The sequence below is a fragment of the Syngnathus scovelli genome, chromosome 10, assembly GCF_024217435.2.
Source record: "Syngnathus scovelli strain Florida chromosome 10, RoL_Ssco_1.2, whole genome shotgun sequence".
Classification (NCBI taxonomy): Eukaryota; Metazoa; Chordata; class Actinopteri; order Syngnathiformes; family Syngnathidae; genus Syngnathus; species Syngnathus scovelli.
The window spans coordinates 2,438,487-2,453,706 of record NC_090856.1 but is presented as its reverse complement, the minus strand read 5'-3'; the positions used below and the strand labels follow the sequence as shown (position 1 = coordinate 2,453,706).

At 48.6% G+C, this 15,220-nt stretch overlaps 1 protein-coding gene across 1 annotated transcript; it reads left to right on the top strand.

Annotated features, from left to right (window-relative positions):
* Positions 1-917: 917 nt before the first annotated feature.
* wwc3 (WWC family member 3) lies at positions 918-15,026 on the top strand. Its single transcript, XM_049719871.2, has 20 exons — positions 918-1,677; positions 6,682-6,791; positions 6,933-7,136; positions 7,365-7,441; positions 8,109-8,188; positions 9,859-9,988; positions 10,192-10,353; positions 10,420-10,481; positions 10,570-10,875; positions 10,950-11,039; positions 11,106-11,626; positions 11,811-11,931; positions 12,009-12,092; positions 12,435-12,521; positions 12,609-12,804; positions 12,866-13,036; positions 13,140-13,451; positions 13,669-13,998; positions 14,077-14,204; positions 14,395-15,026. Exons 1-20 carry the CDS (start codon positions 1,520-1,522, stop codon positions 14,465-14,467), a joined length of 3,402 nt encoding a protein of 1,133 aa, XP_049575828.1. The 5' UTR covers positions 918-1,519; the 3' UTR covers positions 14,468-15,026.
* The last annotated feature ends 194 nt before the right edge of the window (positions 15,027-15,220 follow it).

Below are 15,220 nucleotides of genomic sequence, written 5' to 3'. Positions count from 1 at the left end.
CCCTCTACAGCCCTCCCTACTTCCTATGCCAATGGGCGGCGTGGGCAGAGTCGCTCACTCGTTGCAAAAAGTCGATATCACTGTTTGCGAAAGCCTTCTGACTACGATACATGAAAATTTAATGCAAATTAACCAACAGAATTATTTCCTAAAACGAACTCATAAAACAGGCCGAAGTGGTCGACGTCGGACATTTGCAACCGACCTAATTGATTTTGGATGTGACCACTCCCACATCGGCGCAACCCACCTGTGCTTTTGGGAGTAGGATTACCAGCAGCCCCTAGTTTTATTTAATTTACGAAAGATGTTTTTCCTGAAAATATCTGAATGGTGCTGCCTTTGTAAACAACACATTGTGAGTGACACTGCGGCCTATTGTGGAGTGTTCATATGGGCCTGTGAGAAACGGCCTGTGGGAGGAGGCTGTGGATCACCGTTAGGATGTGAGATGGATGTGACACACACACACATATGCATACACACTCATAAGCCATGCAGGAGATAAGAATGCCGAGATAAACTCCCCCTCAGGTGGAGAACAAACGCTCAGCTGACTGCAGTGACGCTCTCAGTCACACACACCATTGGTGGGAAGTAACCGAGTACAAATAGTCTCTAACTACTCTACTCTACTCTACTCTACTCTACTCTACTCTACTCTACTCTACTTGAGTTATATTTTTCTGACAGCTTTCCAATTTTATATTATGCATTTGAGAACAGATATCTGGATGTCAACTCCTTTCTTCGTCAAAAATACTTTTTTCAAAGGCAACTACCATGACGGTAAAAAAAAACACATGACGTCATTGAGTGGGGAAAATGGGTGCAATATTCATGTTGTGCTGTAGGTGGTGCCAAAGTATATGAAAAACTATTCAAGCGCTTAGAGTTTGCACCGGAGGGAAAACTTGTTTGTTTTGAGGAAACTTTTTTGTCATTAATCTTGCTTTCGATGGTCAAAATAGTCAATTAAATGACAATTTAAGTGGAATTATCGGCGTTTAATGACACGATTCAACATGTTATATAATAATAAATTATTAGCGGGGATTAATTAGCCAAAGTCAAGTCGAGTGACCGACTTAAAAAAAGTCAACTTTTTTTCTTTCTTTCCTTTTTTTTTTTTTTTTTAAAGAGGGGCTGTTTTAAAGTGGACACGGAGGAGGCAGACAAGAGGAGGGGATTGGACAAGAGTGGCCGAGCTCGCCCCGCACGTCCGTCCGTTTATGCAAATCCACCCCCGGCCCGAATAAGGACACGGAGGAATGAAACATGGTGGCGGAGGGATCAGGCCAACATGGAGGCGCGAGCACCGTGAGAGTCCCGTCGCCGCCTCCTCTTTCTTTGTAAAGCGAAAACTTTGCTCTTTTCAATCGTGGGGCCGCGATGCGGTGAAGAGGAGCAACTGGTTGGCCGGCCCGGGGAGACACTGAGAGCAAACGACGACGACGACGAAGGAAGGAAAGAAGCAACGGGGCTGGAGCCCTCCGCTCAGCAGCGGCGACCAGCCGCGATGCCGTGGCCGGGCGGAGGCGGCGGCGGCGGCAAGCGGCGAGAGAGCTCCGAGCTACCGCTGCCCGCCGGATGGGAGGAAGCCCGAGACTATGACGGAAGAGTGTTCTTCATCGACCATAACACTCGGCAAACGTCGTGGATAGACCCCAGAGACAGGTAAGAAACTCGAATACGTCATTCGACGCATTTTACTTGAAAAGAAAAAATGTCAGAATGATGCTTTGGGGGATTTTATTGTTCTTCCTTTTCACACAAATTAACATTCCTTCATCACTCACGCAACTAAACCCTCCTTGTTCCTAAAAGTAACAATTTGTTTTCAAATATTTTCGTTTTCCATTCCCATTTTACACACTCCCCTTGTGTATGTTGATGACAAAGACTTCCAGTATTAATCCAAACTCTTTAGTCGAGCCTGATTATCTTTTCTCCTTTATTCCAAATATGATCAACTAATCAAATTGTGAATGTGTGTATTTATTTGTGTGTGTCTTCCATTGATCTGCAGCATTCCATCATCTCTCCCCTCACACTTTAATCACCTCCTTTTTTCTGTATACTTTATTTCCACTACATCCTTTCCAATGTAACAAAATGTGTGTGAGACTGCCACTTTTATAACTGCGTGTGTGTGCGTGGCCGTGAAAACTCCATCTCCCAGAAATCCAGGCAAAACTATGTCAGGAATGTTGCTAAAGTTGGGCCGCTGGGAAAAGCCGCGGGGAGGATGCGCGCCTCCAACCGGGACTGGGAATCCACCGAGCACTTTTGAGGATGGATCGGAAATTCGAAGCCGGGCCGATTCAAAGATACTTATTGTGCTCCCCCTCTCACTTTAAAAAAAAAAAAAATCCCAAAATATGTCTTGCGTCAAAATACCCTAAGTGGAAGAGAATTTTCCCCCAGCTCCAACTGGGAAGTGTGTGAGCAGGAATGAAAAATCATCCTTAAATAAATCTGAAATATTGCCAGCCGAGGATGGTCAAAGTGTGAGCTTACATCGACCCGACAAAGCTTTAATACATCACAAAGGCCGTACGAGTTATTTAAACGTTTCCATAATATGACTCTTGTCTCGTTTCAAGTGATTCAAACCAAATGAATGCAGAAGTTGCGCGTCATCCCGATTAGAAAAACCTGGTTTTTGCTTCATCAGCAGTTTTCCAGTGATTCATCGATTTTCTCCATTGAAAGAATGGCTCCTTTCCCAAGCCCATGTTGACCTTTCAATAAATCAAAATACAACACGTACAATTTTATAAGCAATCGTTCAGATTTGGTGTCATTGAACGGATATTAGGACTTTTGAAAAGAATCATTTTTGCCGATTCTACTCTTCCCAGCAGAATCGAATTGCGAGTCAGTGTGAATGATTGTGTGTGAGTCGCCTGATTGACGGGTCATCAGTCCAGGGTGTGTGTCCTACCTCGTACGCTAAGTCAGCTGGGTTAGACTTCAGCCTCCCCCCGTGACCCTGAACAGGATAAGCCCTGTTGAAAATGGACGGATGGCGAAAATTCCAAACATTCTTTTGCTACTCGCCTGCAGTTAGTTCTGTTGGACGATTGCAAGCGGCGTTACCGTGACCGGATTGATCGAGTCACTCGCAAGTGATTTGTGACCACAAATGCCGTTAGTACAGAAATGCTAATTGTACAGAGGTGTCCAAACCTCGAGGGCCGCTTCCCTACATGTTTTAGATCTTTCCCTCCCTCCCTCAATGACCCTAAGCTCTACAGAAGCCTGATAACCATCCTGATCCTTTCAATCAGGGGTGTTGAAGCAGAGAAACATCTAAAACATGCAGGGTAGCGGCCCTCGAGGACCGGATTTGAACACCTCTCTCGCCATAAAGTTGTTCTTTGCAGAGGATAAAGAATCCATACATCTGAGTGTTGTTAGATATGTCGACACGTTGCTGCCAAATTGCCGCTTGTTGTGACTCTCACATTTTTGTTCGAAAGCAAAAAAAAAAAATCGTCCATAAAACGACTGGCGTCTCGAAAAACCCGTAAATCAGGATTCTTGTTCTTCAATAAAACAGCCTCCACTATGTGGGAAAATAAAAATCGTCTGCAAGGACAGCGAGATTGGTCTCCTGATGAGTGTGAGGCCGAGAGTCTGCTGACTGGCCCGCTGGCGAAAAACACAAGAGCCACTGAAGGCCAAGCATAATCGTCAATGGTTGTTACGATTCATGATGCCGCCGCCCGGCGTTGGCGTGCGCTCGCTGACTGGATGTTTGCGTGAGCTCGCGGCATGTTGCGAAAAATTGGGTTAAGGTGCAAAGAACGCACAGAAGGGATTCCTCGGTAGAGCAGATGGCTTTTGTTTACCTTGTCGAGACCACTTCAAAACATTCCTCAAATAATAATTCAGATTTTTTAAGGGTTTAAATAATAAAAATAATTGGATGAATAATTATTTTGTATTTTCTCAAAAATAATAATTGTAATAAAATTCTTTTTTTTGGTACAATTTATATTTAAATGAATATAATCACATCTGCTTGTCCGAGGGGGGTCTCAGTTCACTCGGGGACGCCATTGCCGACTCACGCCGCTGCGTGGGTCTTTTTTGTTCCAGTGGAATGAGCGTCACGCTTGGCATGTTCAACACTAATGCTCGCTCGCAGCCTCCGAAAAAAAGCGTCAGAAGCGGGTGTAAGGGGGAGTGGCCGCGGTGGGGTGGTTCCCACGTGTCCGCAACCCGTCCCGGCGGGCCCCCTCTATTAGCTCTGTTATGCAAGCCTGCGCCCGGCAAAGGGAGGCCATTATGCCGGCGCACAAAGCACACCAAATTCAATTATTCTGGAAAGGGTGAGCTGTGTTCGCAGGCGCCCAGAGGTTATTCACATGCGCTGAACCCCGCTTTTATTTTGCTTCCCACAGTGTTTTCATTATGTGCCAAGGGGGGCGTCGCTTGAGCTCCATGTCATCTGGCCCGTGTGCTCTTTTTATTTTTTTCATCATCCGTGCTATCTTGACTGTGAAGTGACCTAAATAGATTTATTTTCAAACTTTTTCATGTTGGACATTCAGCCATTTTTTGCATTTTGTATATATTGGGGGGAGAAAAAAAATACGGTTTTAAGGAGTCAAAGAGTGACGGAGGCCCAAAAGTTGTCCGTGAACGGGCCCCGCTCAGAAGAATGCAACCTAAACAGGACATGCCAAACTCTGCGAGCTATCAGGGCCTCTATTGTTCCACGTTGGTGCGCAATTCTTATTGAAAAGTACAAAAAGTCGTCCCCTCAACGCTTTAGCTGTGCTCCGGGCGAACGACTCGATTCCAATTCCGTTGAATCGAACAGTCAGTGTCTAACAATAGCAACAGTATAAATTAATTTGTAGTTTTAACTTAATATTATTAAAAATAATAGTGGGCTGTAGTTTCTTCTGCACTAACTGGGCCCCTTTTTTCATCCCAGTTGTGATGCTACGCTAGTTAGCAAAAGCGCTACAAACAAGCGACTCGGAACCTGGGGCTTTTCCGCCGTACTTTCCACGAAACTCTCCTGGCCAAATAAGAGCAGCGACACTTATTCCCAGCCCAGCCTCATCGCTTCTCCCCGCTACTTTTAGGAGGCCTATTTCTATCGGATTTAACACATAAAGGTTCCGTCTGCATATCAGCTGCTTTAAGCCGAGCTCTGAAATCCTGCACCCGCCCGCCCGCCCGCCTCAGACGAGGCCCGAGCGTGAGTGACATTCCTCCCAAAGTTGTTTTCACGTTTCTTTTTTAAACACACAATGGAATTTTGAGGCCGGCACCACTTGTGGCCTTTTTTGTGGGCCAGCTATAGAAGGGGTGGGAGGGGGGGGCTTCCAGGTTGCTAATTAAAAAATGAGATTTAATTTGGGATTGATATTTGTCTTCTAACAAAAAGTGAGGAGATTCCGCTTGTTGGAGAATTTCTGGACTCCAGTTTCACATGCCTTTCTCACGCCAGCGGCGGGCGACCCTGTCGCCGGGCAAAAAGCGGCTGGCACGGGATGGAAATATCCTCCGGGCCGGATTATTCTAGAATTAGCAAATGTCTCTTGACAACTAAATATATTTTTCACGGAAGGTGCAAAAGCGTCGCTCCACAGCTGGACATGCTTGCGAGTTTGCCTCGGCTAATTTCAGAAAACTCTTTTTCGCCACACCGATGTATGGAATGTGTGCACGGAATGTTACACACACACACACAACGCTTTAAAATACTTTTATAAAATTATTTTGAGATTAAATTAAAGACTTTTTATTTTATTGTCCATGATACGGGGTCACTGGAAGTCACTGTGTCACTATGACAACTCGTTTTGCTGCATGTACAAATATGCGCGTCTGCCTTGTGTGTGTGTGTGTGTGTGTGTGTGTGTGTGTGTGTGTGTGTGTGTGTGTGTGTGTGTGTGTGTGTGTGTGTGTGTGTGTGTGTGTGTGTGTGTGTGTGTGTGTGTGTGTGTGTGTGTGTGTGTGTGTGTGTGTGTGTGTGTGTGTGTGTGTGTGTGTGTGTGTGTGTGTGTTTTTGAGAGACAGAAGTGACCACGCCGTCACAAGACTGCGGAACAAAGCAAACATTCACATGCAGTATGATTAGAATCTCCGAGCGGACATGTTTTTCCCCCTCAAGGCGGTGACGTTGAACAACAACAACCAGAGAAATGAAATTGCTTGAGATTGCTGACAATTGCTGATATGGAATTAATTTAATCGTCCAAAATATAGACTGGAAGGCTCCGTCAAGAAATGTGTAAAGTGCTCTAAGTCTTTTTTTTAAAGTTTTTTATTTTGTTTGGGTCGTTGGGATCAATTCCCAAGATGACACGAGTTCCCCGAACGTGGTAGCTGCTGTTCGAACGGCTTTTCTTCCTCCTACTTGTGTGTGCAGACATGACTTGAGTGTGTTTACCTTTCGCAAACACTTGAAATGAGGTGTTTGCCTCCTTGTTGTCTGTGCGTGCGCACTTTCACCTGTCTGTCACCTGCCTGACACGCGACCAGTCACACCTGTCGACATGCTGGTTTGAGTTATAGTTGAATGTTTTCCAAAAACGAGAAAAAAAAAATTATTGCCTCATTGGAAGGATCGAGACGACTGCGACTTTGGACTGTATTGTTGGTTGGAGTGTCAATCAATCAATCAATCAGTCCGATTTAATGTCGTCTCTTCAGGATCACCAAGCCGCTGACGTTCGCCGACTGCGTCGGAGATGAGCTGCCCCTCGGCTGGGAGGAGGTCTACGACCAGCAAGTGGGCGTCTACTACATCGACCACATCAACAGTGAGTAGCCCACAGCGATCTGTACTTTTTTCCCCCTTAAGTATCGGGTGGCTGGTATTGAGGTCCTCTACGAGTACCCGATACCTGCAGGTTTAGTCTCTTGTCTCACTGGTGGCGGTCTCCCCTTGTGGCGTCCCTCAGAGACCACCCAGATCGAGAACCCGCGCACCCAATGGCGGCAGGAGCAGGAGCGCATGTTGAAGGAGTACCTGGTGGTGGCGCAGGAGGCCCTCCGAGCCAAAAAGGAGATGTACCTGGTCAAGCAGCAGCGTCTGGAGCTGGCCCAGCGCGAAATGTTGCTCTTCCACGAGCTCTCCGAGGACAGCCGCTCCGTTGCGAGCAGCGGTAAGACGCTAGCGTGGTCGGCGACATTAAAAAAAGGCTACGACGAATGACCATGAGAATCGTTGGTCGTCCTTTTCACATCAAGTTGAATGTCAGAGTACATCTGGAACACCCAATTATTTTTATTTGTTTTTATTTTTGTATTTTGGTTTCATCTTCACCTCAGATTCTGCTTTCAGCAAGCCGCAACTCACTTCTGCTTTCTTTCTCATGTGTGTGTGTCCACAGCGATCTCCGGCTCGTCCTCAGGCGCGAAATACGACCCCGACCAAATCAAAGTGGAAGTGGCTTGTAGGCGAGAGCGGGTGAGTCATTATCAAGGGAGAACAATGGGCTGCCACCGGGGCAGAGGGGGGGGGGGGGGGGGCAGCTGGGCGGGCGGCCGATCGGTCGGGCGGGGTGTTGCCCCGACAGGATACCGTGGCCCGGGGCCTCTCGAGGATGAGGATGAGCTCAACATCAAAAGGTCACGGCGAGGCGAGGCGGCTCATATTTTGGGTTCTATACGACGCTAATGTAGCACATTCATCTCCCTTTAGGTGTCCTAATACTTTTGTCCGCGTAGCCTCACGGTGACCTCGCCGCCGAGGGCAGCGCAATCCGCATGACGCCGCTGTACTCGTCAGTTGACCCCAAAAAGAAAAAAAAAATGAATAATGAAATGACACGGGCGGCGGTCACGAAGCTTTTCTCTTCTTTCGGGAAATTCATTCATCGCGATTAAAATGTAAAATGGTGAATTATCCTGTTAATCTATGAAATTGTGAAAATCTGCAATAATTTGATTTAATGAGACGAATTAATTTCCTTTGTCTTGGATTTTTTTTTAAACATTTACTATACTCACTGGTGCTTTTATTCCAATTTTAAAAAGTGGCACGCAGCCAGTGGGTGTGATAGTGCTGAGCGTGCAATTTAAATGGAGAGGAAACCTAATGATCTGCCCTTTCCCGGTCCTCGTGGCCTTTGCAGCTTTCCCGACTGAAGCACGAGCTGGCCCAGGTGAGGCAGGAGCTGCAGTACAAGGAAATGGGCGTGGAGACGCTGCAGGAGTGAGTGTGACCGCCACCCTTCCTCGTCAACACCCTTCTTCCTCACCACCCTTTCCCCTTGGCGCTCTCTCACTCTCCACTTTCAAAAGATGAAAAACACTGAAACACAATTTTGTCATTAAAAAAAAAAAAAAGCTAGCTTTTTAGAGGCTAGCTAACTTCCGCTTACTTGTTCACTCGTACTCGCTAAACAGCACGACAAAACGACAATCGCTTTCTTTTTTGTCTCGGGAGAAAGTGAAGCTCTGCCGCCTACAGGACGGGGAATAAAAGCACGTTGAGTAATTGCAAATGGAGGGTCCCTGGAAAAGGGAGTGGGAGTTGAGTGGGGGGGGGGGGGGGGGGGGTCCCCACCTCAGGAAGAGGATGCACCAGTAGAGTGCAGGGAGCCAAGGAGAGGAAGTGGAGGGAGAGGGGGGGTGCACAGTTTGGAAAACAGTACAGCGAGATATCTGTGAGCAAATTCCTCAGCACTTCCTGACTCGCTTATCTACCAGATGTACACAACTGCACACGTTCCCAGAATAACCTGCACAGATTGTGTGTGTGTTTGTTGCGCATTGTGTGTATGTTTGCATTGTGTTTGTGGAGAGCGGGGGCCACCTCGGGCTGTTGTGGCCAATAGGTCGTCCACACTGTGTGGCATCAGATCAAACGCACACTTTTGACTCGCTCGCCGACACAATCGAGCCTTTTATCTTCAACGGAGATCGGGGCATTACGTACGTTGTTCACGTCGTTGCGCATTTGTGTGGAATTGTATTTGTATGAAAGAGAATACACTTTATTCTCATGAAAGTTAGATTTTTTTTTTAATTATTATTACAAATCTTAGTAGAATTTTATTCTTGTAAATTTACAACTTTTTTACATTTTTGTAAAACTGCATTTTTCCTAGAATATTTTTTAATTCTATTTTATTTTTGTAAATATTTTATTCTTCTAAAATGACCCTTTTTGGAGTCAGATTGCCGTCGTTCACAATTACACCCAATGATATTTTTGGATCATGACTTCATTCTCAGGACGTATAGCTTAACTCAAGTAGTATGTTTCTTTTTTTTTTTTTTTTTCAGTATGGGTCCCCCCCCCCCCCCTCCTTCTTATAAGCATATAAACTCCACGGCCTTGCTAGTGTGTGTGGCGTGGTGGGGGTTTGTGATGGAGGTGAGGCAGCGGGGGGGTGTTGGGGGTCTGAACAAAGCAGGTCTTGTTGCCTGATGGCTGGCTGAACACTACCTGCTGTTGAAGGGCCGTGAAGGAAGCGGGCTGCGGTGAGCACGGCGGCCACGTGCCAGACCCGGTGACAGGGGTGGAGGAGGGCGCCCACCACCTCACCCCACCCCCCTATCCTCCCTTGCAACCACGCTATAGAACATAAGCCGATTCACCTCAGGGCCACAGCGGCAGATTGGTTCCGTTTTGTTTTTCTGGAGCTCAATGATGAAAAGAAACTTTGAAGCACAGTGTGACAGAGGAGACACTGGATACGTACTGAGGAAACCTTTTGAAAGGAAAACTTGAAAAGCAGCTTGAACAATAGGATGACCACGTTCCAGTCCTAAAACTCGTCTCGGGTTAAAATCAGCGAGAATTTTTTTGTCATCAATATTGATTTATCTTTTATTATATAATCCAAAATATCTTTAAATGTTTTTGTCCCGGTTCAGGATCGACCGCAAGATGTCGTGCAGTCAGACCAACTACAAGCTGGACGAGGCCCAGGCCATCTTCAACGAGCTGCGCAGCATCAAAAAGGCCATCAGCGCCGGCGAGAAGGAGAGGCAGGACCTCATCCAGGTGCGATTCATTCACTGCTCAACGTCTTCCCAGACGTGTGAGTCAGCTGGCGCGTTCCACTCATTCCGCCAGACAAGAAAAAAAAGAATTCCCACATGACAAAGCTGGTGACTCACCGGCAAATTCTCATTTGTTTATTTGCAACTTCTTCGGTCCTTCATTAGCTCCTTGACGATTTACAATCAATATTTGTGTCATTTTAGAGCCTGGCCAAGATGACGGTGAACTTCCAGAGCAGCTTGTCTGTGGGTGACGCAGCCGGCGAGGTGGCCAATAGCAGCGGAGGGGGCGGAGCCACGGTGGCGGGCGAGCATCAGCAGCAATACTGCGACACCGGCTGTCAGACGGACATGATGATGGGAGAGGTCGTACCCTCATCCTCACGTGAGTCGGACCTGTGAGTCGTTCACTGACGGCCATCTTGTCTACAGGACTCCTCTCACACGGTGGACAAAGTCAAAGTCAACTGGCAGTACGAGGAGGCCAAGAAGAAGTAAGCGTCTTTCCGATATGTTTTTACTTCCACCTAAAAAATATCTAATATTTATTTAATGAGTGTGGGTCACCTACGTGTCCACCAGGGTGCAGAGTATCCAGCACCAGCTGGCCCAGCTAGACAGCGAGAGCTGGTCGGGCCGAGCCGAAGCCGACCGGGACCGAGATTTCATGCAGTTGTTGCGGGAGAAGGAGGCTCTTCTGCACGACATCATCATGGCTAGTAAGCAGCACAAGAAGGCTCATGCTCCCGATCGGGCTCCTGATCCTGGTCAGAGTCCGGAACCCAGTCCCGCTCCCGAGACGCTGCGCCAGCTGGAGGAGGAACGCTGCCGATTGGAGGAGGAAGTGCAGAGGGCTCACAGCTCACAGAGTCAAGGAGCCAATCAGAGGTCAGCGTCGACTCGATTCGACTCGACTCGACTCGACTCGACTCACCGTGTAACTGCTTAATGTTTGTGTCCAGACTTCTGCAGCAGGAGAAGAGAAATGTGTTGCTGAGACAACTGGAGGAGGCCACGCGTATCACCACCTACCTTCACTCGCAGCTCAAGAGGTGTGTTATGGTGTAAAGCTCTCTTCACTTCATCCCGTTTTGAAATTTCATTTGCGTGTCTGCCAGCCTATCCGCCAGCTCCCTGACGGTGTCGTCCAGCAGCAGCCGTGGCTCCCTGGCGTCCAGCCGCGGCTCCCTGGCGTCCAGCCGCGGCTCCCTCAGCTCCATCAGCTTCAGCGACATCTACGGCGTGCCGCAATACGAGCGCCACGACGAGCCGGCCGACGCCCACCTGCGCTATGCCCCGCCCCCGGAGGCGGCGTCCAGGGACACGTACACGCCTGAGCCGGCCGCGCCTAGCAAGGCCAAGCGCGCTCACGACACGCCGCAATCGCTGGCCTCGCTGTCGTCACGCTCGTCGCTGTCCTCGCTGTCGCCGCCCAGCTCGCCCATGGACACGCCCTACCACTCCACGTCTCAGGACTGCCCCCTGACGCAAATGACGGAGGAGTACATGGAGCAGGCAGGCCGCGGGCTCCTGGAGGGTCTGCGCGCCCAGGATGCCCTCGCCGCCGCCGCCGCCACGTACCCTGCGGACGCTAAGAACCACCGAGACGGAAGCTCTCAGGGGCCTTTCAACTCAACTGGTGAGTAATTAAAAAAAAAAAAACATTCTCAGTTTGATGGTTCCACGTTCCAGTCACACATACACGGGAACATATGTTGTCCGTCCATTCGTGTCCGTGCGTTGTGCAAACATTTGCCCGCTCGCACGGAAAGGTCGACCGTGGGTCTGTGCGTTCACACGCACACTTCAACTGTCATGCGCAGGAGTGACGCTGCGCGGCAACAGTGGCAGCAGAAGCAGCAGGAGGACCAGGAGGGTCTCGGCCGGCATCTCCGAGGACGCTCTGGCCACGGACAGCGGCGTCTTCGAGGCCTGGGGTAGGAGGTGAGTGGAGGCTACACGGACATATGGATTTAAAGTCAAGTATAGCTATAAAAAATATTACGTGTGCTTTCTACCAGAGCGGAGGAATCTGAAGAGATGTCCTACCTGAAGGAGCAGATGTGGTCGGCCGGAGAGCCGACGCAGATCCAGCTGGGACTGCTGTGAGTTTCCTTCCCTCCGTATATTCTTTATCCTCTGCGTAGAGCAACTATGGCGAGGCCAATCTGTGGCTTACTGAGAAGTTGTGACATCTCCTTCAAATAAATCTGGATTATACTAACGCCAGGGGGGCCACATTAGCAAACTGTGTGAGTAATTGTCACCCACCCAAACTTGTTTTTCCTAACTGAAAAGCATGAGACTCGTCACAGCCTGCCACCAGATGGCGCCACTGTCATAGCCTGAGCTCAAATTGGAGTTTCTCACTGTACTTTCCGATTGTATTTATTGATATTTTTATTTTTCCAAATTTCACCTGCACATTCTCCTTGTTTGCGTTCCAGGTGGGAGTCTACCTCCCAGTCCCTGCGTCTTCATCTTCTCCAGCTCAGGAATCTGAGCAGGTCCGTCGTGAGGGACGGATACAAAGTGTGAGTCCAGTCACTCTGGTTTTGTTGTCCATTTGTCAGACGAGTGCAGAAGTGTGTTATAATATTATTGTCAAAATGTATTTTCAGCTTCGTGAAGGTGCACCTGATTCCGCCGGACGCAGGGCGGGCCTGCGCCTTCTACTGCTGCACGGCTCTGGAGCCACACACGCACGTGAGCTTCAACGAAGGCTTTCGCGTTCCCGTGCCCGTCAACGCCCTGGCCGGCTGTGCCCTGCAGCTGTCCCTGTGCTCGCTCGGCCCGCAGGCTCAGGAGGAGCTCCTGGTAGGTCGAAGGAGAGAAAAAATTGTTTCTCTAGAAAACGATGGTTGTAAATCGTGTGTAGGGCAGAGCACAGGTGGGCCTGGCTGAATGCGAGGCGAGTGCAGAGATGGTCTACCACTGGCTGAGGGTCCAAATGTTCAGCGGGGCGGAGCCTCAGAGACCTGATCTGAGGGGTCAGGGTCAGCGGCGACCTCACGATGGGCCTGAGGATGAACACAGACAGAGAGCTCCGGTAAAGATGATTTCATAATAAGAGTCAAATCCACGAATGTATATTGCTCAAACATTTACTGTTTTAGGATTTTTGTCTTGAAATGGGTTTCTTATCATCCCAGGAGAGCTCTTGCGGCCTGTTGTCCCGCACTGACGCCGACCCGGACTCGGACCCGCTGCCGAGGCTGCAGGCCGAGTCGGTGGACAGCGGCTGCAGCAACAGCATGCCGAGCGAACGGATGCTGGGAAAGGTGGCCGTGCTGAAGGTGGAGAAGGCCACCATGACGGAAGGACACTTTGCCGAGGCGGTGCGAGTGCGAGGCAAAGAGAGAGGCGGGGCTCGCTGGGGCCACGCGGCGCCCTTCATGCGCGGCAGCACCATTGTGCGCTCACAGACCTTCTCTCCCGGAGCTCGCAGTCAGTACGTCTGCAGGGTAAGTAGCTTCTCGTAAAAGATGTCGGCAAAGCTCGTAAAAATAGAGAAGCTCGTAAAGCTTAAATCATCCGCCTAGTATGTACGTGATAATGAACGCGTTCCAGACTCGTTCAAACAAACCACCTTGACGTGATGCTAAGCAATAGCTGCTATGGCTAACATGCTACAAATCAAATATGCCACTTTATTTATTCATTTTTCACGTGTTGCCGCAGTTGTACCGCAGCGACAGCGACAGCTCCACCCTACCAAAGAAAACGTCCTTTGTCCGAAACACGCTGGAGCGGCGGACGCTGCGCTACAAGCAGCAGCCGTACCGTTCCTCGCTGGCCGAGCAGCCCACGCGCACCTCCCTGGACCTGGAGCTGGACCTCCAGGCCTGCAGGACGCGCCAGAGGCAGCTGAGCGAGGAGCTGAACGCCCTCAGGGAGCTGAAGCTGCGTCTGGAGGAGCCGCCGCCGCCACCCCGCCAACCTGGAGAGTTGCCCCACTGGGCCTTGAGGGATGAACGCTTCCGCTGTCTTCTCAGAGAGGCTCACAGACAGGTCGGACGCACGTTCCACTGAGGAGCAAAATTTTAGTTTTGGCTTGCCGTGACGTGAGCGCTTCTTCCGTGGTTGCAGGCGGGTCAAAGCGAGCAGGAGCAGCGTCAGGAGGAGGAGGTCGGCAGGAGGCTGAGGAAGGCGTCCAAAGAGCTTCTGCACATGAGGGGGCAGAGCCACAAGGAGCCGCTTCCCGTTCACACCTTCAGGTCAGTCAAACCAACCTCATCACGCCAAGTCGATCTTCGCCAAGATATTTGATGATAAAATAGAAACAAAATGGAGAGAATAGAAAAAGCGTCTATGGCCCATAACTGCCGCCCATCACGTTAAAACGTGAAACTTTTCAAATTTGCATCTTCCGGCAGTATTTGTGACTCGGGTTAAATTTGTCCATAGAGAGAAGATGGCTTTTTTCACCAGACCAAGGTTCAACATACACGTACCTCCTTTACCGGCTGACGACGTGTGACGTGCGCCCCCTCCCGCGTCACATGACATGAAGTATTTGTGCTACTTGCCTCACACGCACTCACACACACACGCACACACAAAAGAAGTCAAGAAGAGTTTGCGTGTCATGAAGAAACTCTTCTTATTCCTGCACGAGTGTCTTCTGCTTGCCAGATGGGAACAAAAATTTAAAAAACAAAAAAAAAATACACACACAAAGCTACTCACTGTACTGTAACTTATTTTATAGTACTTTTTTCCTTGAAGGAAATTTGGAAAAAAAAAATAGATCATGAAATAAAACCTGCTTCCCGCTTTCATGTGTATTTTGTAGCTTTGGAACAAATAGCACTTCATTGTTTGTACTTATCCTAAACGCAACGTATTTACATCCAATGTCACTTTGTAATCCACTTTTATTACAGATGTCCCTTTTTGTTATTAAAATTAATATTATTTCATGTACTTTTCAATATACAGACAAAACACTGTATTCAGATTTTTTTTTTTTTTCTAATGATGTCTGTATGAGCATCTGCAGTGTTACCTCTTTTGTGAAAATAAAACTATTAAACCACTTTTTTTTTTTTTTTTTTTTTTTTTTGCCGTGCCATGTCAACAGCTAGCAAATGACCCCATTTAGGTGCAGGTGGGAAATGAAAGAACCGCAAGACCCGCCCCCTCCAGCCCAATCGTGGTTTTTCGAAAGAAAAGAGCACTTTTTGAAGTTAAGGGCAAAAAAACAGGTCTCAAGTTTGTAAAGATGCTGTTG